The 26,079-nt window shown below is 39.4% G+C and overlaps 1 protein-coding gene across 12 annotated transcripts in view; it reads left to right on the top strand.

The window, feature by feature from the left end:
• LOC102537036 (rab5 GDP/GTP exchange factor) overlaps positions 1-26,079 on the top strand; it is a 94,786-nt gene that overhangs the window by 49,334 nt on the left and 19,373 nt on the right. For 4 of the 12 annotated variants that reach the window (XM_072943051.1, XM_072943052.1, XM_072943054.1 and 1 more), the window contains one exon: positions 2-2,526. The exons of 6 other annotated variants lie outside the window; for them this stretch is intronic. In XM_072943051.1, coding sequence (XP_072799152.1) covers positions 2-400 — 399 coding nt within the window. In that variant the 3' untranslated portion in view covers positions 401-2,526. Of the gene's footprint in view, position 1; positions 2,527-10,454; positions 10,654-20,971; positions 21,273-26,079 lie in introns of those variants that run through there. 2 more of the 12 variants (XM_072943057.1, XM_072943056.1) reach the window with 2 other exon arrangements.

Consider the following 26,079-nt stretch of genomic DNA (forward strand, 5'->3'; position numbering starts at 1 on the left):
GTGCTGTGCCGTGGCTTTCATTGAGAAATTAGATGCTCAGTCTTTGAATTTAAGTCAGGAAGATTTTGATCGATACATGTCTGGCCAGACTTCTCCCAGGAAGCAAGAATCTGAGAACTGGTCTCCTGATGCTTGCTTAGGTGTTAAGCAAATGTATAAGAACTTGGATCTCCTGTCTCAGTTGAATGAACGACAAGAAAGGATTATGAATGAAGCCAAGAAACTTGAGAAGGACCTAATAGATTGGACCGATGGAATTGCAAAAGAGGTTCAAGACATTGTTGAGAAATATCCACTTGAAATTAAGCCCCCAAGTCAGTCGTTAGCAGCTATTGACTCTGAAAATGTTGAAAACGATAAACTTCCTCCACCATTGCAACCTCAAGTTTATGCGGGATGATAAAAATTTATATGGATAGTATTTATTTGAGCCTAAATTGTAGCCAACTCTTACTACAGTCCACTGATTGGGATCTAGAATATAACTTAATTGCTTATAAATATCAGAGCATTTTTAAAGGTACAGTTTATGGGAATTGTTTGTTTTGTTTTTCTTGGCAGGTGAGGCTTAGTAAATAATAAAGTACTATTTATTTGTGTCACTGAAATAGATTCATTTAAGGCTTGTGTGAAAATTTTGTCTAAATCTATTTTTTTCTCCATGATTTTCCTATGTGCTTCCTCTGTGGCATTCACTGTGTTTTGGATTCGGGTAAATAATTGCCTTTTAAAGGATAAGACAAATGAATGCTACAAAATGTATGTTTAAGGAAATTCGATGGTACCACTGTTCTACAGTTTGAAATAATTTTATAATTGTAAAGATAGAAAATATATTGATAAGTAAATATGTAAAATTGTAAATATGTAAAAAAAAGGAATGGTGTCTGCTGTGCATGGCATTTCATGTGTTAATTTTTTTTAGTTTAAAATGAAGTATATTGAATGTTTGCCTTTAACATCATTTTATCTGGTTTGCCCCACTAAAATGAATTCAGAAGTATTTAGACCTACTCCCCTTAAAATGTTGACTCCATCTTTAACAATTTGTTAGCCTTAACTCTGAGGTCCTGTAGAGTCAGAGAATATGGCACCACTGAGGTTCAGAATACTTTTTGGTCATATAAAATTACTGTTCAGTATAATTGAAAAATGATTGAGCCATGCCTCTTGCACCTCTTTCCTCCTTTCATTCAGCAAATATTTCCCAAGCTCTTTGTAGGGGAGCTGGCCCTGGGTGTGGGTCAGACAACAGAGGAGTGGACAGGTCTCTGCTGGTGGGAGAATCCCTCAGAGCTGTGAAGTGCAGGGGGGCTTCTGCCTCCAGAGTGTTCTTCTGACTTTATGGACAACCCAGACATGCTTCATGTCAACCTCTTGTTCAGGGTTTCTTAATCTCAGCACTGTTGACATTGGGGGCTGAGGATTTGTTGTTGTGAGCGCTGCCCTGTGTGCTCTGTGGGGTGTTTCCACCCTGGCCTCTGCACCCACTGAATGCTAGTAGCGACCCCCACAGTTGTGAAAAAATCATCTCAAGACATTGCCGGATGTCTCCTGGGGGACGGAATTGTCCCCAGTTAGGAACCACTGATCTGTTTTGTGAGCAGCAAGGGAGTTTTCCTCCTGGTGGGTAATACAGTATAACCAAAGGATATGACATTAAATGCTCAGTATCATGTCAGCTGACAGCTCATTCAGTGAGGCTTTACATCCCCTGCAGCGGGGAGCCTTTTCTAATCCTAATGGGACCTTTCATAACCCTTTTATTGTCCTCCTTGCAGTGAGTGATTTCTGTAGATGACCAGTGTACCTGTGAAGTTGTGAGGAGTCCCCAGGGCAGCATTCTTGAACAAGATCACATCACACAAGCAGCTAAGAAAGCTTCCCCTGCTGTTCCAGTGTCTTCCTAAGAGCACACCATGAATTTGTAGTGCAGTAGTTTTGGAATTAAACTAGGATGAGTATAAAACTTTTTACCCTTTTCTTAAATTTACATAGAAAGTCCATCAAGTTGGCACATCTGTCATAAAGCACCAGAGATGTGAAGCAGTGAACTGAGTCAGCTGGTCACCAAGCTGACTTGGAATGTAATGCTTTACTGTCACACTGGGCCCAGATGGTTTTCATAGAAAGCTTTCTCCTTTTTTCTTTTCTATGTACTTTCTAGGTGCTAATCCGGGTAAACACACTCAGTTCTCCTGGGAATATGCCGTTCTTTTAGTTCTGTACGTTACGTTTGTTAAATAAAATGTGCGTATCAGCCTCCCCAGAAAGCTGTCTTCTTTTGACTTCTTACCTGTGTTTAAATTGTTGAATTGATTTTTTTTTTGGTATATATCTCATATTGGTTGAATTCTCCATATTTGGACTCTTGCCTTTTATTTCTCTTAAGTCAGCATCAACGCTATGGCCAGACTTTCTGTTTTCTCAACAAGAAAGTCTTGATATTTTATGCACCACAAGTGTGATTGGAATAAACCTTTGGAACAGAAGTCCTTATCAATAAAGTTTCATGATCCATCCCTCTTCCAGATAGGTTGATTTTTGGTTCTTCATCTTAGGAAAATATACATTATTAATATTCTCATGTTAAACAGAGATTTCCCTTTTAAGCCTCTACCATCATTATCATACTTAAAAATGAAACAGACATTAGTTAAAATTAAGAACAAGAGAAGGATGTTTGCTATCACTACAATTAGCATTGTTCTGACAGTACTACCCAAGGTACTTTATTTCTGTCTTTAGAAATAAAGGGGATAATGTAATCAATATAGAGTTATTACAACCTCGTGGTTGAAGGCATGAAATCAAGACAAGGATGCCAGTTTTCACCACTTTATTCAACATGACACGTGTTGGAATTACCTGACAAGATTTTTAAGACATCATCATAAAAATGCATTGATGAGCAAAGATAAACATGCTTGAAACAATTCATACTTCTATGAAAATAGAAAGTCTCAGCAAAACAAAGATATGAAGAAGAACCCAAAGGAAATGTTAGAACTGAAAAATACAATAACTGAAATTTAAAATACAAAAGCCCAAACCTCACTGTTTGGTCCCTATAAAAATGGAGATGACAGAAGAATGAATCTGTGAACTGAAGATAGATCAACAAATTACCCAATCTGATTAACAGAAAATAGAATGAAATTTAAAAATGAATGTTGCCTCAGGGACCTCTGGAACAATAATGAAAGATCTACCATTCTTGGCATTGGAGTCCCAATCACCTCCCAAAGTTTCCTCCTGTCCTCTTTATTGTGTTGGGGGTGGGGTGGGAGTGGGAGTGTGCGTGTGTGTTAAGACCACTTAACATAAGATCTACCCTCTTAGAAAAATTTAAGTGTATAATGCACTATTGTTAGCTACAGGCATATGTTATACGGTAGATCTCTAGAACTTACCTACCTTGCATAACTAAAACTTTGTACTTTTTGACCATCACCTCATTTCCTCCTCACCGAGCACCTGGCAATCACCATTCTACAGGAGAAAATATTTGCAAATTATATATTTGATAAGGGCTTAATATCTAGCATATAATATCTAGCATAACAATAAAAAAATGTAAAAGTGAGCAAATGACTTGAATAGATACTCATCCAAAGAAAATACAGAAATGCCCATAAGCACATGAAAAGATGCTCAACATCACTAGCTATTAGAAAAAGGCAAATCAAAACCACAGTAAGATGTCACTTCACACCTGTCAGGATGGCTTTTGTCAGAAACACAGAAAATAATGTGTTGATGAGATTGTAGAGAAACTGGAATCTTGGTGCACTGCTGTTGGGAACATAAAATGGTGTAGTCACTCTGAAAAACATTTTGATGCTTCCTCAAAAAATTAAACATAGAAGTACCATATGATCCAGCAATTCTACCTCTAGATAAAATACCCAAAGAATTGAAAGCAGGAATTCAAACGGATACTTACTATTTACTAGGGCTGCCATAACAAAGTACCGAAGGCTGGTGGCTTAAACAACAGAAATTTATTTTTTCACAGTTAGAGAGGCTAGAAATGTCAGATTATTCAAAGAATCCACTCTCCTTGGTCTCCGTGTGTCTTCACATCACCTGCTTTCTGTACAGCGCCCCTCTTTTCATAAATACACCACTCATGTTGGGTCGGGGCCCACTCTAATGACTTCATTTTAACATTCTGTCCTTTTTTTAATTGAAGTACAGTCAGTTACAATGTGTCAATTTCTGGTGTACAGCGTAATGTCCCAGTCATACATATATATACATACATTCATTTTCATATTCTTTTTCATTAAAGGTTATTACAGGATATTGAATATAGTTCCCTGTGCTATATGGAAGAAATTGGTTGACTTTTATATGTAGTGGTTTAACATTTGCAAATCTCAAACTCCCAAATTTATCCCTCCCCACCCTCTTCCCCTGGTAACCATAAGATTATTCACTGTGTCTGTGAGTCTGTTTTGGTTTTGTAGATGAGTTCATTAGTGTCCTCTTTTTTCTTTCTTTCTTTCTTTTTTTTTTTAGGTTCCACATATAAGTGATATCATATGGTATGTTTCTTTCTCTTCCTGGCTTACTTAACTTAGGATGACAATCTCCAGGTCTGTCCATGTTGCTGCAAATGGCATTTTATTCTTTTTTCTAAAAGGCTGAGTAAGTATTCCATTGTATACATACACCACATCTTTATTCAGTCATCTGTCAATGGACATTTAGGTTGCTTCCATGTCTTGGCTATTGTAAATAGTGCTGCTGAGAACATTGGGTGCACGTATCTTTTTGAACTAAGGTTCCCTCTGGATATATGAGAGTGGCATTGCTGGATCATTTGGTAAGTCTATTTTCAGTTTTTTGAGGATTCTTCGTTCTGTTTTCCATAATGGCTGCACCAAACTTCATTCCCACCAACAATGTAGAAGGGTTCCCTTTTCTCCACACCCTCTTTATCATTCATGGACTTTTGAATGATGGCCATTCTTACTGGTGTGAGGTGATAACCCCATTGTAGTTTTGATTTGCATTTCTCTGATAATAAGTGATATTGAGCATTTTCTCATGTGCTTATTGGCCATTTGTATGTCTTCATTGGAGAATTGCTTGTTTAGGTCTTCTGCCCATTTTTCAATTGGCTTGTTTGTTTTTTTTCTTAAGTTCTGTGAGCTGTTTATATATTCTGGAAATTAAACCTTTGTTAGTCGCATCATTTGCAAATATTTTCTCCTACTACATAGGTCATCGTTCTGTTTTACTTACGGTTTCCTTTACTGTACGAAAGCTTATAAGTTTAATTATGTCCCATTTGTTTATTTTTACTTTAATTTCTATTGCCTGGGTAGATTGCCCTAGGAGAACATTGCTAAGATTTATGTCAGAGAACATTTTGCCTATGTTTTCTTCTAGATAGTTTATAGTGTCTTGTCTTATATTTAAGTCTTTAAGCCATTTTAACTTAATTATACCTGAAAGACCTATTTCTACATGTAGTCACATTCTGAGGAAATGTGGGGTTAAGTCTTCAACATATAAATTTTTATGGGGACACAATTCACCCCATAACACTTGCACACAAATTTTCATAGGAGCATTATTCACAATAGCCAAAAAATAGATACAACTAAAATGGCCATCAACAGAGGACTGGATAAATAAAATGTGGTTTATTTATCCATACAATGAAATATTATTCAATCTTAAATAGGAATGAAATTCTGATACATGACACAACATGGATAAACTCTGAAAACATTATGTTAAGTGAAATAAACCAGAGACAAAAGGGCAAATGTTGTATGATTCCATCTATATGAGTTAACTGGAATAGACAAATTCATAGACAGAAAGTAGAACAGAGGCTTCCAGGGGCTGGGATGGGGGGAAGGGTTAATGCAGAGCTATTGTTTAATGGTACAGAGTTTCTGCTGGGGATGAAGAAAAAGTTCTGGAAATGGGTAGTGGTGATAGCTGTATAACAATATGATTATAATTAATTATAATATATAATATATAAAACAATTATAATGTAACTAAAATAAAATAATGCTACTGAACTTACAAATGGCTCAAGTGGTAAATTTTGTTATGTATATTTTAACCACAGTTTAAAAAATTTAAATAAAAATTTAAAAGGAGTAAAAGGTAGTGTCCTAATAAACAGAGAGAAATGATTCCAAGAAATAAATAGGAACATGAGATCAGAAAAGAAAAAAAATGTTACTGGAATAAACTGCTTTTCCAAAGTCAACATGTAATAACTGATTGTTGTACCTGTGGATATATATGCTAGGTACAACATAAAAAACACTAATTTGCTACAAAAGAAGAGGATCTGTGGAAGGCAAATAAGCCCATGAAAAGACATTCAATATCATTAGTCATTTAAAGAAGTAAATTAAAACCATGACGGGCTTCCACTACATGTCAACTAGAATGGCTAAAAAACACCCAAACCTGACAATATCAAGTGCTGTTGGTGATTCAGAGAAACTGGATCTCTCAAACATTGCTGGTAGAAATGTAGAATTCAACAGCCACTCTGCAAAATAGTTTGGTAGTTTCTTATAAAACATATACATCCCACTCAATCCAGCAGTAGCACTCCTGGACATTTATCCAGAGAAATAAAAATGTCTGTTCATGCAAAAACCTATGCATGAAATGTTAATAGCAGCTTTATTTTGAATATCCCCAAACTAGCAATATACCATATTTCCCTTCATGGGTTAAACTAACTGTGGTACATACATACAATGGAAGTAAAAAGGAAGAACTCTTAATAACATGGAACAACTTGGATGGATCTCAAGGACATCATGTTGAGTGAAAAGATAAACAAAATTGACAAATCTTTACCTAGACTATCTAAGAGAAAAGAAGATTCATAAATAAAATCAGAAGTGAAAGAAACATTACAATTTACCACAGAAATACATAAGGATTATAAGAGACTAATGTAAACAATTATATGTCAACAAATAGGATATCCAAAAGAAATACACAACCTACCAAGAATGAATCATGAATAAACAGAAAATCCCAACAGACCGATGTGAGTAGGAGGCTGAATCAGTAATCCAAAACCTCCCAGTAAACAAAAGTCCAGGACCAAATGGTTTCATAGTGAATTCTATCATACATTTAAGGAAGTTTAGTGCCAATCCTTCTCAAACTCTTCAAGAAAACTGAAGGGGAGGGGATATGCCCAAACTCATTTTATGAGGCCAGCGTTGCCCTGATACCAAAAGCTAGACAAGGACGCTACAAGCAAAGAAAATTATAGGCCAAGATCCCTAATGAATATAAATGCAAAAATTCTCATCAAAATACTAGGAAACTAAATTCAGCCTCACATTAGAAGAATCATACGGCGTGATCAAATGGGATTGGTCCCTGGGTCACAAGGATGGTTCAACATGTGAAATCAATGTCTATACCATATTAACAAAATGATAAAAATTATATGATCATCTCAACAGATGCAAAAAATTATTTGACAAAATTCAACATCTACTCGTAATACTCATAATGAAAATAACCCTCAACACAGTGGGCATAGAGGGAACATACTTAAGCACAGTAAAGGCCATATATCACAGACTCACAGCTAACTTGTTACTCAGTGGACTCAATGGTGAAAAACTGAAAGCTTTTCCTCTAAAATCAGGTATAGGTTGAGGGGATTAGGGGGCACTTTCACCACTCCTATTCAACATAGTCCTGGATGTCCTAGTCAGAGCAGTCAAGAAAAAGAAATAAAAGGCATCCAAGTGAGAAAGGAAGTAGTAAAACTGTCTCTGTTTGCAGATGATATGATCTTATATGTAAACACACAGACACACAACTGTTAGAACTAATCAATGAAATCAGAAACGCTTCAGGATACAAAAATCAATATACAAAAATCAGTTGGTTTGTTATACACAAATAATGAACTATCAGAGAAATTAAGAAAACAATCCCATCCTTAATTCAAAAAGTCACCTGCATCCCAATGTTCATAGCAGCACTATTTACAATAGCCAAGACATGGAAACAACCTAAATGTCCATTGACAGATGACTAGATAAAGAAGTTGTGGTATATTTATACAATGGAATACTACTCAGCCATAAAAAGAGTGACATAATGCCATTTGCAGCAACATGGATGGCCCTGGAGAATGTCATTCTAAGTCAAGTAAGCTAGAAAGAGAAAGAAAAATACCTCATAATATCACTCATATGTAGAATCTAAAAAAAAAAAGACAAATGAACTTATATATAAAACAGAAATAGAATCACAGACATAGAAAACAAACTTGTGGTTACCAGAGGGGAAGGGAGTGGGAAGGGATAAATTGGGAGTTCAAGATTTGCAGATACTGACTGCAAATATATATAAAATAGATAAACAAGTTTATACTGTATAGCACAGAACTATATTCGATATCTTGTAATAGCTTACAGTGAAAAAGAATATGAAAACGAGTATATGTATATTCATGTGTGACTGAAACATTGTGCTGTACACCAGAAATTGACACAACATTGTAAACTGACTATATACTTTAATAAAAAAAAGGAAAGCAATCCTATTTACAATAGCATCAAAACCAGTAAAATATGTAGGAATAAATTTAACTAAGGAGGTGAAAGACCTATACACTAAAAATTTATTATCACTGATGAAAGAAATGGAAGAAAATACAAATAAATGGGAAGATATTCCATGCTCATCATTTGGAAGAATTAATATTGCTAAAAAGCAATCTATAGATTTGAAGCAATTCCTATCAAAATTCCAATGGCATTTATATATTTATATATATATGCTTATATATATATATATGTATGTATATGTATATACACACACCCCCCCCAATATTATTTGGCCATAAAAAGGAAGGAAATTCTGCCATTTGCAACAACACAGAAGGACCTTGAAGGCATTAGCCTAAGTGAAATAAGTCAGACAGAGAAAGACAAGTACTGTATGATCTCACTTATATTTGAAATCTGAAAAAGCTGAACTCATAGAAACAGTGTAAGTGGTTGCCAGGGGCTGAGGGGTGGGGGAAATGGGAGATGCTGGCCAAAGGGTGCAAACTTCCACTTATAAGATGAGTAAGTTCTGAGGATTTAATGTATAGCTTGATGACTAGAGCTAACAATACTGGACTATATACTTGAAAGTCACTGAGAGAGTAGATCTTAAATATTCTCACGAAAAACAAAAAGTAGTCATTATGTGAAGTGATGGATATGTTACGTACCATATTGTGGTAAATTATTTCACAATATATATAGTACCAAATAATCATGTGGCACACCTTAAACTTACACAATGTTATATGTCAATTAGATCATCATGAAGAAAATTACCAATACAAATATGAAAAAAATTCAAGTACTTTTTCAAATAAGAAAATTTTTTAAATCAAGCATTTAAAAATACACAAGGACATGAAAATTTTACCATTTAGACTCAAAAATGGACAACAGATGAAAAATATTCAACCTCATTAGTAATCAGAGAAATATAAAATAATTCAATAACAATAGTTTTTTTTTTCTTGTCAAATTGGCAAAGGTGAATTTTATGGCAAATATAGCATTTGATGATGACAAGTGTACAGGGAAATGTACCTCATTGATAAAAGCATAAATTATAATATTCCCAGAGAGCAAGTCAGTGCTGCGTGTCAAAAGCCTTAAAATCTTTTTACCTTTTGGAACAGTAATACTATTTCTAGAAAACTATGCTAAGAAAATAATCAAAAACACAGTAAAAAATTTATATAAAAATATTGAGAAAGAATGCGACAATGAATATATGTATGTTCATGTATAACTGAAAAATTGTGCTCTACACTGGAAATTGACACAACATTGTAAACTGACTATAACTCAATAAAAAAAATATTGAGGACAGCAGTTTAAAAATTGTTCAAATTGTTTAGAGGAGGAGTGTTTAAAGACTAATTATGCAGAAAGCTATCCTAGCATAAATATGCTTACATAATTCCAAATTTGATTCAAAATCGCAAGCAATGCTAGAGGGAAAAAAAAAGAAAGAAATACAGCAAGATCTCATCAGTAGTTGGTCTGGGGATTACAGATGGTTTTAATTTTCCTTTTTAATATCTTCTAAACTTTCCTATCTTTATGCAATACCATGGTTGTTTTATCATTAGAAAATAGGACAAAATTATTCTCAGAGTATAAAAACAAAAGCTCCAAACCACTGCGCAATACAGAACCATAATAGTACATATTAGCTCTTAAAAGGAGAAGTTTGTTCACAACATTGTAAAATGACTGTAACTCAGTAAAAAAAAGTTTTAAAAAATCTAAAAAAGAAAAAAAAGAAGTTTGTTTTAAAAGTGACACAGCTGTCTCTAAACAGGGTTTCCCAGGCAACCTCTCCGTGGTTGCCAATACAGAACGCCACCTCTAGGGGTGGAAATCACCCTCTTGGAAGGTTCTGAGTCCTGCCCCTCTTTAAAGAATTAATGAGTTGTGTGCAGGGGTGGGTGTCTGGTTTAAATTTCCTCTACAGAAGTACGCACCTGCTGAACAGTTTCACTGCCAGAAGAAAACTGCTTGCTCCCTTAATAAAAAGTCAATGAAGCTGAAAGAAATCTAGTTTCTTGGATTTGGAGTGGCAGCCCAAGGACTGGTAAGCATTCTTAAATACGGAGGAATCTCCTCGAAGCACTAAGAGAGTCTGTCGTCAGAATTAACCTGAAATTCTGGTGCCACCTGCTATGGGTGGTGGACAGGCGGAGTGCGGGAGGAGTCTGGTCATTTTCCTCTGATTTGGAAAGTCAGAGGGGTGGATGGACATGATCACTATTTCAAATGGAAACTTTCTCTTATCACTTTGTAAATAACAGTGACTCATTCTGAAATGAGCTCCTTTTTTGTGTGTTTAGATGAACCAGACAGTAGAGGGCTAGATCAGATAGTCTGCAGAAGGTTCTTCCTTTAAACTATGTTAATTTTATGCCTTAAATATATGTCGAGCCCAGACTCCATGTAAAGAACAGTGCTGGAGGGACTGAAAAATGCACGTGTCCTGGACTTCGCCTTCAGCCTATTTACAATCCAGTAGAAATGGGCAGCTGTAAAAATATGAAAAGTCAAATAGCTCAAGATTTAGTTGAGTTTAAGATACAATGGAAGTGATGAGGCACCAGGTGCATGTTTAATTGCCCAGGGGAATAATTATAGTATCTCATATGTGTTCAGCCCTTATGTACAAAGTACCATGTTAAGCATTTAAAATGTACTGCCTCTTTAATGTATCTAATAAATCTAGTCTACCAAGGAATAATAATAGGTAGCCTAAATTAGTGCTTTATTCATGGTAGACACCCTGCTAAGTGCTTTAAATAGAACAGTACATTTAACCTCCTCAGGTACCCTGCAGGTAAAGAGGATGCTAGGGCACAGAGATGTGAGTGTCTTGCCCGAGATCACAGAGCTGAAGTGGGAAGCCAGGATTCAAACCCAGCCCCGCTATCTCCAGGGTCCCCACTCTTTTTATTTTATTTTAAAATTTATATTGTGGTAACAACACTTAATATGAGCTCTATCCCCTAAACAACTTTTTTTTTTGGTAGGAGTTGGGTAAATAGGTTTATTTATTTAAAATTTAACATTGATGCAATAAACAGACCAAATCCAAATTTTCTAAATAATGTCTTTAATAGGTCTGTTTTTTTAAAATCCAGGTTCCTGTGCAGGATTAATCATTGCATTTAGTGGACATGTCTCTTAAGTCTCCTTTAATCTAGAACAATTGCCCAGCCTTAGTTGTTCATTTTTCCAGCTTGATTGAGGTATCATTAACAAATAAAATTGCAAGGTATTTAGTGTGTTCATCGGGATGATCTGACATACCTATACACTGTGAAAAGATGGGGTTTTTTGGTTTGTTTTTCATGACATTGATATATTTGAAGAGTGTGAGCTAGATGTTTTACAGAATGTCCCACATCCTGGTTTGCTTGATCATTTCCTGGTGATTAGATTCAGGTTTTAGCATTTGAGGCAGAAATACCAAAGGGGGGATGTGCCCTTGGCAGTGCACCATCAGGAGACCCTGATGTTAAGGCAGGGAAACGGTACCAGTGGTGGTCGTTAAACAGGTTTGAGCTGCTAAAGCCCCAAAATCACAGGGCTCAAAATGGCAACGCTTACACCTCTAGAGTTTCTCTCAGGAAAAGGGTACAAGGTAGCTGCAGCATTAATGCAAGGAGCCATATGACAGCCAAGGGCTGTCTGACCACAGGGTCTGGACAGGCCAGGTACAAGCTCCTACCACCCTCCTCTCAGATCAGGAACCACCTACATGTGCCCAGTACACCTTGGAACAGGGACCCTGTTCCCGTAGAGAATCCAAGCGTGCACACAGATTCCAAATGTTTGCAGTCATTTCAGTGGCTGATGATCATTTAAACAGGTGCTCCATCCAGTAACACCAGCACAAGCGTTTTCCTCCTGGACAGTTCTTTTTTTCCTGATCAGCATGCGTCTGTTGACTGATGAAACCATAATTAATCTATCATTGGTTATTTTTCTCCTCCCAACAAAATCTACTTTTCCTCGTGTACCAGGTATTATTTCTCACAAGAGTATAGGTTAGAGGCCTTGTCTCTGATATTTCAGGTTCACGTCTTCAGGATATAACCAAATGCCTTTTCTCGGGTCTCGTGATTTGACAGATATTGGTTCCCAGTAAAAGGCATCCTTAGGCAGGGCCCAGATGTCCCCTACTCTGGTTTGGTTTATTTTTTTTAATTTTTTGAGGTTTTTCAAGTTTTCTTTTTTATTAATTTCTTTTTTTTAATTGAAATACAGTCAGTTTACCATGTGTCCATTTCTGGTGTACAGCATAATGCTTCAGTCATACATATACATACATATATTCCTTTTCATATTTTTTCATTATAGGTTACTACAAGTGGTTTAGTTTAAAATCAGTGCAACCTGCAGGTTGCACTTGAGGGAAAGAATGGTTAGCACTCAGTGGTGGGACCAAAGTCATGGCACTCTGAGAGGCTGCATTTTCCAGTAAAAATTCCTTCCACTGAGCTGCGTCTCCTGTACGTGCAGAGCCAGGGCTGCTGCTATGAGAATTCCTGCCCATTGTGTGGCTGTGCGGCTGTGCGGTTGTGTGGCCATTCCCACTAGGCGTGGCCACGTGGTCTTGTGTCTGCTCAACTGCAAGTCCCATTTGACAGCACCACGTTACCATTCCAGGCAGCTCGCCGGCCCCCATCGCTTCTCCTGGAATAGGATGCCTTTGAGGCAACCCTATGTGTACTTGGAGGCCTTTTTCATTCCTGTGTCTTTCCTCATTCAAAGTGGTTTCCACCTGGCCAGCCACGCCTGGCCCAGCTCCTGACTGTCCCAGGGCTCTTTTGTTTGGGGCCAGCGCTGTTTCCTCCCCCAGAAACGTGGTTGCCATTGAGCACCAACTGCTTTCTTGTGTAGGAAATGAACAAGAAACTCCAAATTGTTGAGTCCCCCAGGGTAAGATCCACTGAGTAGTCCCTTCTAAATAGATTTTGGTTTCTTCCTCCAGTTTTATTGAGTTATGACAGGCACACAGCACTGTGTAAGTTTACGGTGTACAGCATAATGATCTGACTTACACACATCAGGAAATGATTACCACAGTAATTCTAGTGAATATTCATCTCCTTGTACAGATACAACAATAAAGAAATAGAGTTATTTTTTTCTTATGATGAGAACCCTTAGGATTCACCCTCAACTTTCATAGATAAAATACAGCAGTGTTAATTATATTTATGTTGTACATTACATCCGTAGGATTTATTTATCCTATACCTGGAAGTTTGTACTTTTTGACCATCTTCATCTAATTCTCCCTTCCCCTACCCGCTGCCTCTGCTAACTGCAAATTCATCTCTTTTTTTTCTATGAATTTGTTTGTTTTTGAAGTATAATTGACCTACAACATAATGTTATTTCCTGGTACACAACATAGTGATTCAATATTTCTATATTTTTTAAAATGATCACCATGATAAATCTAGTTGCAATATGTCTCCGTACAAAGATATTACATAGTCATTGACTATATTCCCAAATACACTTTGGTTTGGGAATGCCACCATGCTTCTCATTACCATTCCTATGGCATCTCTGGCTTTTCAGTCTCAGGAAGATAGGCTCACCAAATTACGCCTAATTCTTTTCCTTTTGTCAGTGATTCAAATGTCCCAGTTGCCTGTCCACTTCCTCAAGGTTTTTCCACCCACAATGAGACAAAATAGCTATTTTTACACATAATCTTATGACAGATGAGACCTCCAGCAGATAACCTTCCACCTTTGTATTTTGGTGACTGTCTTAAGCCTACATCATCACAATTAATACCCACACAATTTTTTAAAATAAACTTTTTTAGAACAGTTTTGGGCTTACAGAGTGACCATGGAGTGTTCCTTCAGATCGTTATCCACTGGTATACTCTGGTATATACGTAACCAGGTAAACATTCCCCCAGGTTGCGTCCCCACAGAGATCCTCTATACTAACATATAGAGAGGAAATGGGAACCCAAAGGCACAGCCACATTTGTCCTGTTTCAGATGGCTACCCAGTCAGACCTCCTACCTGGTCGTCCACTGTGAGGACAGAGACCATGCCCAGAAGTTCACTAGTTTTCATGTTCTCAGCTCACTTTTTAAAATTTGGTGGAATATACATAAAATTGACCATTTCCAAGTGTAGAGTTCAGTGGCATTCAGTAGATTCACAAAGTTGTGCAACCATCACCACCACCCATTTCTAGAACTTGTTCATCATCCCAAACAGAAACTCTGTCCGCATTAAACAGTAACTCCTCATCCCCCACGCCCCCACAGCCCCCAGGAGCCTCTATTCTACTTTCTGTCATAATGAATTTGCCTATTCCAGTGGCTTCATGGACGTGACATAATATGTGTTCTTTTGTGTCTGGCTTATTTCATTTATCATAAGGTTTTCAAGGTTCATCCGTGTCATAGCAGGTATCAGAAGTTCATTCCTTTTGAAGATTATATCCCATTGTATGTATGTACTGTTTCGTTTATTCATCTGTTGGTAGACATTTAGGTTGTGTGGTGACACATTCTGGTCACATTGTGCTCACATTCTGGCTCTTGCAGATACTGGTGTGATGAACGCTGGCAGACAAGTATCTGTTTTCGTTCCTGCTTTCAATTCTTTCGGGTGTGTACCTAGGAGTAGAATTACTGGGTTACGTGGTAATTCTGTGTTTAACTTTCTGAGGCCAAACTGTTTTCCACAGCAGTCAGATCGCTTGTTGACTCTTTAAAAGAGAAGGAGGAGGTTTTGGCAAACAGGTACTTTGCCCCACAGACCTTCTGAGTCAGAGCTGACAGGTCTGTTTATTCTCTTGCTCTAAGCGTCCCACAGGCATGGGGAGTTAGAGATTCCTTTCAACAACTTCTCTCCCTCCCCGTCAGCAGCGATCTCATCGTCTTCTGTCTGTCGTTTATTTGAATCCATTTATTCCCTCTGAAATTCTGATTGAATAAGTGCAGGGAAATAGAACGCTTCTGTCCACTAGGCAACACAGCATTTCCAACAGTCAGCTCCAGCATAGCGGGGTGTGGGGAACGGATGATCAGGGCCTCCGATCCCTTAGGAATTCCTGCACTTAGGGCCAAATTCATGGACACGGTGTCTCGTGGTGGAGTAGTGCCAGCCTCTGGGGCCCTTAACTGTAGTTCCGGTTCAGAGACTACTAGATCCAGCTGAGACAAAGAAAACTGGGGTACAGCAGGGAAGAGTCCTGTGTAAGTTGCTCTCTCATTTCTCCCCACCCCACATACACCCAGCCCCACCACAAGAGCAGAGCAGGTAAGGGAGATACCACCAAAGCGTACATTTTAAAAAATCCCATATTCCAATTTTTAACCAGACTTTGATCCCGCTCAGTAGCCAGCCCATAGTCCCCTGGATTAATTCCATTGCCCCTAAGGGGCTCATTTGTAGGCCAAGGCAGGACTGGAACTGCTCTGTCTCCAACAGAACTAGAAGAGTTATTTCTCCACCCCTGGCTGTGTCACCCACACAAGGGTAGAAGGCCTTAGGAACCCAACCCACTGGGAGTTGGGTCAAGAGACCCCAGCCTTGAGGGGTGGGTATAGCTCAGGTGGCAGAGCACATGCTTGCCATGAAGGAGGTTCTGGGTTCAATCCCCAGTAGCTCCTCTGAAAATAAACTTAATTATCCTCCCCCTCCAAAAAAACAAAAAAACAAACAAAAAAAGAGACCCTGGCCTTTTTCTTTAAAATAAGAAATGTCAGTTATTTTAAAATTGGAAATAATCTCAATCTTAAGGAAAATTTGCAAGTAGGGGACAAGGAACTGCTGCCGCCTTTATTTTGAAAGTGGGCACTTCGGAATTTGATGCTATGTAGGCTCATTGGAACGTTTTCGTTCTGACATTTCTCCGAGTCTTGGGATTTTACTTCCTAGGAGCTTTGAGGAGACTTAGTTGTGGGAACCCAAGATTCCCATAAAATTTCTATCAAGGTTTTAATGGCGCTCTGTCAATTTCCTCCTTTTAAAATTTCTGTTTAAAAATTAACTGTCTAAAGATGTCCACATGATTAGAGCCTATAAAGTTACTCACTTTCTTTTGATTTTCTTTCTTTTGTAAAGTCCTAACCTTTTCTTTTAAAACAGCCTTCTTGAGATATAATTCGTATACCATAGAATTCACCCAATTAAAGTGTATAATTCAATGGTTTTTAGTATATTTACAGAGTTGCATAACTATTACCACAATCAATTTTTGCATATTTTCATTCCCCCCACTTTGGTTATCAGCCTCCAGTTGCCTCTCACCTCAGGCAACCACTAACCTGGTTCCTGTCTCCATAGATTTGCTTGTTCTGGACATTTTGTGTCAATGGAATCATATAATATGTGGTCTTTTGTTACTGACTTCTTTCATATAATATGTTTCCAACGTTCACCCATGTTATGGCGTGTATCAGTAATTCCCTCCCCTTTATGGTTAAATAATGTTCCATCTCATGGATATAGCATCTTTTGTTTATCCATTCATCAGTTGATGAACTTTGGGCTGTTTCCATTTTGGGGCCATTACAATGCTGTTATGAACATTTGTGTACACATTTTTGTGTCGACCTAATTCTCTTGAGTCTCTTGGAGTGGAATTGCAGGCTCAAATATTAACCCTATGTTTAACTTCTTCAGGAACTGCCAGTCTGTTTTCCAAAGTGGCTATACCATCTAACTTTTTTTTTTCTCTTCCAATTTTGAAATTCCCTATGTGGTCCTTGGGATAAAGGATTTGTGACTGCCTCTTTTACATTCTCTTTTGGTCTCAGTAGCCAAGTCATGTATAGTGTCAGTGCCGGTGGGATTTTTCTCATTATAGTTTCGGTCATAGTCTGGGTGAGGAGCATCCCATTTGGGAGTCCGGTTCTGTAAGCGTGTGGATAGTCCAACCCTGCCTGTGCCTGCAGGATTTCTGCAGCTTCAGTATGTGCTATTGACAAAGGGAGGGGCAGTAAAATTGCCCTTCCCTGGATATGTATGATGGGCCCTCCTGTTGATCCGTTCTGTTAGTCTAGGGGCTTTTCCATGAACCATCCTCACAGAAGTATTAGCCAAAAGGATGTGGGGTAGCCCAAATATTCTCTCTCTGGTTAGTAGTGTTGAAAGCAGAGATACTGCCCCTTGTTCTAAAATTCTCAGGAGTCATTTTAACAAAGGTGTATCAGGATAACGTCTGTAATGGTCTACAAAGTGACTCTATTCCTTCACTGAATAGTCCCTTATTTCCAGGGTGTCTTGCCCTCCACTGTCATCTCTCCCTACTTGAATTATCTTCTTAGTTGTCATGGGTCTCACAGGCTTAGCTGATCCATCAAAAATTATAGCGCCAGCCAGAGGAGGCACAGCTCAACCCAGGAAGATTCTGAACTTGCTTTTGTTTTGCTATTGCTCAAAGCAGCAACCACAGAACTGAAGTTTTAGCTGACCTGACATTGGTTTGCAGTTTCCTTCTGATCCATTTTTCTTACTCCTGAAGTTCAGATTCTTTCGCTTCCAGATTTCACTGGAAAGTTTTATTATTAAGGAGTATTTCATTTCAAAGTCTGTGCAACATGAAACCAAGGGTAACTTGTTCATTTTCATCCACTTTATCAGAATCAGCCTTTTTCTTTTAAAATAATGCCTTTGCCTTATTTTGAGTGAAGAATGAGTTAGGGGTTTTTCAGTAAATCCTACTTCTGAAACCTACTGTATGAATGGTGGCAATGAAGAAGGGTTTAACAGGGTTAGGTTGCTCAGGAAGACTCACAGGACCCTAAATAACAATGTACAATTTATTACAGAAAAAGATACTACATAGCAGCAGCATTAAAATAGGACATGCATCACAGCCAAAGGCTGTCTCATAGCAAGAGGTCTGGAGAGACAAGGAGCAAGGGCTTGTCAATCTTCTATAAGAGACAAGACAGAACTGACTTTCTCTCTTGGATCAGGAACCATCAACATGTGTAACTTGGCACCTTGGAACAGGGAGGCAAAATGGAGTCCCCCCCCCCCTTTTTAAAATATCTTGCTGGTCACATAGGCATATTCCAGCTCGATTCCTCAATTGCAGAGCCCTTTGTGGGGTCTCACTGAGACCAGGTGTAAATCATCAGTCTGATTATTATCAATAAATAATGCTGAGAAGCTGACATAAACTACCCTGAAGGTCTTTGAAGCCATGGGTTACCAAGCAATACTGTTAATCAGTATGTTGATCAGGGGTCAGCACCCTGCAACTTCCACAAAACAGCCAAGGTTAGTTCTGGTCCTACCACAGTTAACTCTCACAGCACAGAACTTATCTTTGGCTAGTGCTTTACAGTTTATGGAGTATCTGGAGGATTTTTACCAACTTGAATAAGCTGGTACTGGCACCTCCACCTTGGGAATGAAGGGCGTGAGGTTCAGAGTGTTTGTGACTTGCTCAAGGTGATACAGACAGTGAGTAGCAGAGCTAGGACTAGATTCCAAAGCCCACCTCCAACCAGAGCCTCCCCTTCTCCTTTCTGCTGTCCCACCCAGCAAACGATCTGCTTATCCTCAATGAGTCCCTCATCATTATTACCAGTGACATCTTTTCCTGTATGTTGGAATTCATATTTCTTTTATGAAATGTCAACTGTTCTTTCACTTATTCAACAAGCATTTATTGATTCTAATATTTCATCCATTGTAAGATGTTCATTGATTCAATAACAGCTTTTCAGAAAAAATTACATTGTGTATAAAAATGGTAAATTTTTTTCTATTTGGACTTTGATGCACAGAATCGACAAAAGAGTTTTTAAAATTAATTAATTTTTTTTACTGCTTTTTAAAATTCTTTTTTAATGGAGGTGCTGAGGATTGAACCCAGGACCTCATGCACACTAAGCACTGCACTCTATGCTCACATCCCCATAAAAGTTATTTTTAGTTTATGACAGCATCCATTTATCCTGACACAATGACCCACTGCATTGCTCTTCACCTTCACAATCCAAGTTTAAGTTTAATCCATAATCACCAAACTATTTAAATTACCCTTGCCACTGGTAGTTGTTTACTACTTGCACTGGCATGTTTGTCAAAGCCTCCACTTATAATTTGGATTGCTCTGACAACTTTAAGTTTGAGGGTATAATCTTGAGGATAGAAATTTTATCTTTAGTTTAGTTACTTTCTGCTGGAAGTTAAGCAGCTTCTTTTGAAAGCCAGCTTAAAGCTATTAATCCCTTTGTCAAAGGGATATGTTTTGGGTCTACTTCTTCTGACTCTTGAATGGCTTCATATCAACATCTAGGTCTGATCTATTTTAAGATAGTTGGCAACTTCTGCTGCCTTTGTCATGCATCTTCAGGACACTCACCAACTTTCTAGTTCAATGGTGCATCATAGTGTATTTTTAACTTTTATTAACTATTTAGTTGATACAAAATAAAAAATTTAACTTATGCATAAAATATAAATAATAACAATTCAATAAACAGCTGTGTACCTATGACCCTTTTTAGGATAAAGAACTTTTCCATTACCTTTGAAATACCTTGTGTTTCCCTCCCAGTCCATCCTTTTAAAACTTAACATGAAGTTTGTGCATTTTTTTCTCATGCTTTTTGTCAAGAGTTCTACCAATTATGTATACATGTCTAAACAATATGTCACTTAGATTAGTTTCTTTTGGAATTTTATATATTAGAATTATGCTGCAGTGTGTTATTTTGTGATTTGATTCCTGAGGTTGAGCCCCATTGTTATGTCAGCTGTTTTCAATTCTTTTCACTGCTCTTTTGTATTTGATTATATATGAATACACCTAAATCTATTTTTACATTCGACTGTATGGGCACTTGTTTCTTCTCTCAGTTCTTAGCGATTACAAACAATGGTGCTATATACATTATTAGGTCTACTTGTGCCGACATGCAAGTGCTTCTCCAGGGTAACATATTCTCCAGAAATGATGTATATCTTCAAGTTTACTGGACAATGCCAAATTTATTTTACAAAGTTATTTAAAATAATTAAAACTTATTTTGTAACTTTGTACCAAATGGTACTTACATCCACAGTGATTAATACAGGAGTACAGAAACACACGCACACCATACACACGTACGCATGCACACACCCTGCACTCACCCCATCACACACTAAACACGAGCCCAGATTCACATACATGCACCGCCCATGGCCTTGTACAAAATGCACACTGACACACACGGATACACAAACGTGTACCACGCACACTCAACACACAGCATCCTTCTCTCAGACACACAAACCACGCCCTCACGCACGCAGCCCACGTACTCACGCGCAAGCCCCCACAAGACCCAACCAGGAGGCGTGGTCTCTGCCGCCCGTGACCGAGGAGTCTTGTCCCGGCCGCGCCGCCGTCGGTTGCCAGGTGTCAGAGGTCAAGGCAGCGGTGGCGGTGGCGTTTTTTCTACCCGGAAACCGCGGCTGCCGAACCCTGAGACGAGCCTGTGTCGCGGCGGCGGGAGCCGGATTGGCCTGTGGTCCTCGCGTCGGCCCCGCGGAGCCGGACGCTGCCGCCGGCGCGGCGGGGAGGATGGTGCCGAGCGGCCCCGGGCCCGCCGCGCGCCGCCGCGAGTGAGCTCCGAGCGGCCGCGGGCGTCCGCCGAGCAGCTGGCCCGGCTGGGCCCGGGGCGCGCCGCTGCCCACCGGGGCGGGGTGAGCTGGGGCGGGGTGAGCTGGAGCGGGCGGGCCGGGGTCGGGGCTCAGCCGGGGCTGACCGCCGGGCCAGGAGGGGCCGTGCTTGCCGAGTTTCTTCCTCGCCTTTCGGGGCCGCAGCCCCCTCCCCAACTGTCGGTGGGAGTCGCCCCGCGTTGGCCCAGGTCTGGCCTGCGCCCATGGCCTCGGCCTGGTCGCTCGCCACCGGGGTTGTCCACTCGCGTCCCCGGAGCCAGGCTTCCTTGCCCGCCCTCGAGATGGCGAGACTTCTCACGTCTGGAGCTGAGGCCTGAATAATTTGGATTTGGCCTCCGGGGAACATTTTGGTAGTTTGCTGTTTTTGACTTTGGGTAGTGTTTGCGTTACTCCTCCGTTTGCAAATGATACATATCTCAGAAGGAAGATGGAAGGCAGAGACTTGCGTCTGTGCAGACATTTAGAATGAAATAGCGGTATTTGTGTGTGTGTGTGTGTAGCTCGGTAAATATCCAAGATAGGGTGGATTATTATCTTCACTCATGCTTTAGTAAAATATATTAAGGAGTGGCTTCAAGGTAATCTAGAGGCATGTAGTTCTATCTCCCTTGGTAGGCACTGTCAGAAATAAAACTAGGCCTGTTGTGCTGTTTCGAATTGTGTAAACACCCTAACCGATGGACAGCTGGTGAGGGGGCCTCTGTTGAAGAATCCGATGTCTGTAATTTAGTTTTCAACTAGCAGATTACAGCCTTCGCTGAGTGTTGAATGATGAGCTTCTTTGCGGTCTGATTCAAAGCAGGAAAGATTGTGGCTCCTTCTGAATTGCTACTTTCCTGCCTCAAAGGTGAGTCCGCTCTGGGAGTTAGAGGGAGGAAACACCCGAGGGTTGATGATGACTGGTAAATCTGTTTGTGCCTGTAGCACTCTTTTTGGTTGGCTCGGGGTATGAGCATTTTGTATCCATCCCATCTGTAGATGAATGCGCCATCAGCTCTTGAATGGTCAGAGCATCTTCTGGATCCCTCATTTTATCTAAGGATTCTCGGAGGAAATAGACCTGTTGGGCAGCTAAGGTATACTTCATGATTGCAAGCCTGTTTTACTCTCTGGGAGTAAGGAGGCCTTGTGTTGAATTCCTAGTAAAGGTACAGGGAGAATTTTTGTGACCTAATTGAGGTGGACTGTAATCAGGACTGCCACTGTCATCTGGGTACAGAGATCACCAAATGCTGATTGAGCAAGCCTTCTCTTCTGGGGCTGTAGCTGCAGCTGCTGCAGGGCAGAAAGACAGACCTAAGTGCAAATATAGTTTCTACCCACCAGGAACTTAGAGAAAGCAATAGGCTTTAAAATGTGGCAGGACCTAATTACCATATGGAGAGACCAGCTATTCAGGATTTTCTTACCGTTAGGATCAGAAAAGTCTTCCTAAAGGAAGTTACTTTTGAGGTGGACCTTGAAGAATCAGGAGGATTTGGGTCATTCAGAATTAGCTGGGAAATGAAAAACCTAGGGCCACTTGGTGGAAGGGCACCTAAACTGGGTAGCTGGGCAGTAGGTGCCTAGAAGGCAACTGGTAATGTGTTAATTGCTTTTCTGAAACAGAAAAGCCTATGCTTCCCAGCCTGGCTCCTGGTAGATTTCTGGGTACTAGAAATTGTTTTCACTGATGAAATTGAGAATTGTTTTCACTTGATGAGTTTGTCTTGTTCTGTTAAACAGCCAGTGGCACGAAGCAGTGCTTAACTAATTTTGAGGACAACGAAAAAGATGCTGATTGTTATTCCTGTCTGCTATTAACAATCAGGAAATTAACTTTGGTGCCTGCAAGTTGTTTCAGTGCCTGTGTTTAATTTGCAGGAGTACAACTCTAGTTCCAAGTCTAACACTCTGACTACAGCCAAGTGATAAATGGCAAATTAGCCATCTCCTGAGTGTTTTGAATGACATCTAGTTCATTTCACAGAGATGCTGTTTGTTTTTCTAACCCAGTTGTTGAAGAACATTCAAAGCTGTTTGAATGGTATGCCATGTAATTGCTCTGGAACTGGATGATTAGTCTTAAGACCTCAGTGGCTTCAACCTTAGCTTTTCTTTAAGCATGTTCAGGAGCATCTTAACTTTTTAATGTTTCATTTTGACTCTACTTTCCTCTCTACCCATTGCTCTGTTTCCTTCTTGTTATAGACAAATGTTTGAAAAAGGGTGGTCCTAACAGGGATGGCAGATCTGTGAGATGATTTTGTCAATATTAACATGCCACAGAATAACACTGCCATGTAAGAGGGCTTTAGAATTAAAAAAATTTTTTTTAAATATGGCATTTCAATTAAAATGAAAAAAAGAAGAAAATGGAGGAAAGATAGAGTTTTTAGCAAATTGAATTTACATTTAGGAATTGTTTTGATAAACGTGGAAATCCTTAAATAATCTTTCCCAGACACAAAATAAATTTGACCAGAGGTCTACAACTCTCTTTCGGTGTATAATTATGTACCTAAGTCTAGTCCTGAGGACTTTGATGATGATAGTTTGCAAAGTATTGTCATTTGCTAGTTGGACTTTTGTGCTGTTTGTTTAAAAATACTGTTTTCAGAACATCTCCCAGTCTTTACACTGAGTTTGGATGTTATAATTTCATATTGAGCTTTTCATGTTCATTTAATCTTGTCATCGCTCATGATTTGTTTTCTTAAATATCTGTTAATTAACCCCCACATCATTAAATTTTAACATAGGGATACTTTTAATTTGGCCTTTAAGTAGGTCAACAATGAAAAAAATGAGAACAAAGAAATTATATTCAGTTTTGGGACTAAGATGAATTTGTTTGTTAGAGAGAGAGCATGTTGGAAGTTTTTGTAATTTTATATTATGACTTTGAAAATGGAGCAATGCATTAATTACTTATAAGTGAGTAGGAATACAGCCAAAGTCTGAATTTTGGAAATAAGTCTAGTTACAGACATGAAATTATATCAGCCCATGTTGTTCTTTCCTTTTATCTTAATATTTGAGTATCAATGTTGCCTATAATGCACATTTAGCAACTGAGACTTGAAATTACTTTCTGTTGTAATTTCTCTTTTGATCATTTAAATTTGTTTAGTTGTTGCGAAGTCTCTTGTGCACTATGAATTGTATCAGGTTAAGAAACCAGAAACCATTGGCAGAAGATCCCATTCATCTTTGCTTTATACCCTGTTGAGAGTGTTGAGGTAGGAGTTGCCTTGCCAGAGATGGGAAATAAGTTAACCATTTTAAACTTCAGAAAAATCAATCTTAATTATGCTTTTATTGAAGTCAGTGACTAGATACACTTTATCCATGTTGTGAAGTTTTTTGTTTTTCATTTCAACTTGGCATTTGACTTGAAACCGACTTATCAAGCCTAGGATTGCGATTGATGGCACAGTTTATGGGGTCAGATGAATTAAGTCAGTCTTAATTACTTACTGCCACTTACTTGTAGTATAACCTTGCATAAATTACGTAACCTCTTGATTGAGTTTCCTCTTTGTAAAGTGAGGATAGTAATGTCCACTTAGCAGTGCTGTGAGGCCTGGTGCCCGGCACATGGCACATTTTAAATGGTGACTGTTAAAAAATGAAACTCTCTCACTCTTTCCTCATCCCCTAATGAGAGAGGTTTCTGCTTACATCACGATTAATATCTTGATTGCAAAATTGTGTGGATATTTTTCAGTGTTTACCTCATTTGAGGGAATCGACTGTTTATTCAAACCCATAATGTTTACTGGGAGGCAGTGGAGCATTTAACGCACTGGCTCTGGAGACCGACAGGATTCAAATCCAGGTTCACTTACTCCTGTAGGATCTTGGGCAGGTTAGCTAACTTCCTTATGCCTGAACTTCCTCATCTGTAAAATATAGATGTTGTGAGGATCATATAAAATTTGTGCAAGACTCTTAGAACAGCGGGCCCCGCTCTCAAAAGGCAGTCATGGTAGATGTTACTGTTAAGCATCTTCCTGCTGCTGGGTACTGGCCCAGGTAGGAGGCGAGCAGAACCATCAGGGAGACGGGAGACCACAGGAGCAGGGTGCAGTGGGAGTTCAGTTTGGCTAAAGAAGGTGGTGTCGTGGGGCTGGAGCACGAGCTGCTGTTGAGAGACATTGAAGAGGTGGATGGATGGGGCTGGTGACTGGTAACGGTTTACTTGTAGGAGAGAGAGTCCAGAATGGCTGGCAGGGGTGCCTGGGAGAGCCCTGTGCCTTGTCTTATGAAGTGGAGCTGATTTGGAGACTTTGGGTAAGTGTTGGCCTTGGTGGTTCAAGGTGCCTGTGGGTCTTTGACAGAGTATTCCAGTAGGTAGATGTTTTGATTTGGATTGAGGAGGTAGGTAAAATTGATAGGAAGCTATGAATGTGTCCACCTTGAGCAGAGGCCCAGCCAGAGCTCAGGGGGATCCCCAACTTGAAGAAGAGTGCAAAGGAGAGGCTGGCTAGACAAGTGAAAGGAGAGCCAGGAGAGGGGGGTCCTGGAAGCTGGGAGAAGGTGTAACTCTCGGTGTCCGATGCTGCGGGGAAGTAAGTTAAGGACCAAAACCCAGACTTTGGCTTTAGCACTGAGACCTTACTGGAGGCCTTGAGGTTTTCCTCAGTCTTCATTGCTCCTCATTCACCTCTCTCAGGGTCTTTCCCGTCCACACTGGCTGCGTCATGGCAGGGGCAGGAGGGTGGTTTCTGCTTAGTACTGGGGTGGTTGGTTGCTGAGATGAGTTTCTTTGATACCAGCATGTGTCCTCATCTCTGCTGAGTCTCAGATAATGTGGCATAGTATCCGTTAACGTTCTTATTAGGCTTAG

This window comes from Vicugna pacos, chromosome 18 (assembly GCF_048564905.1).
Source record: "Vicugna pacos chromosome 18, VicPac4, whole genome shotgun sequence".
NCBI lineage: Eukaryota > Metazoa > Chordata > Mammalia > Artiodactyla > Camelidae > Vicugna > Vicugna pacos.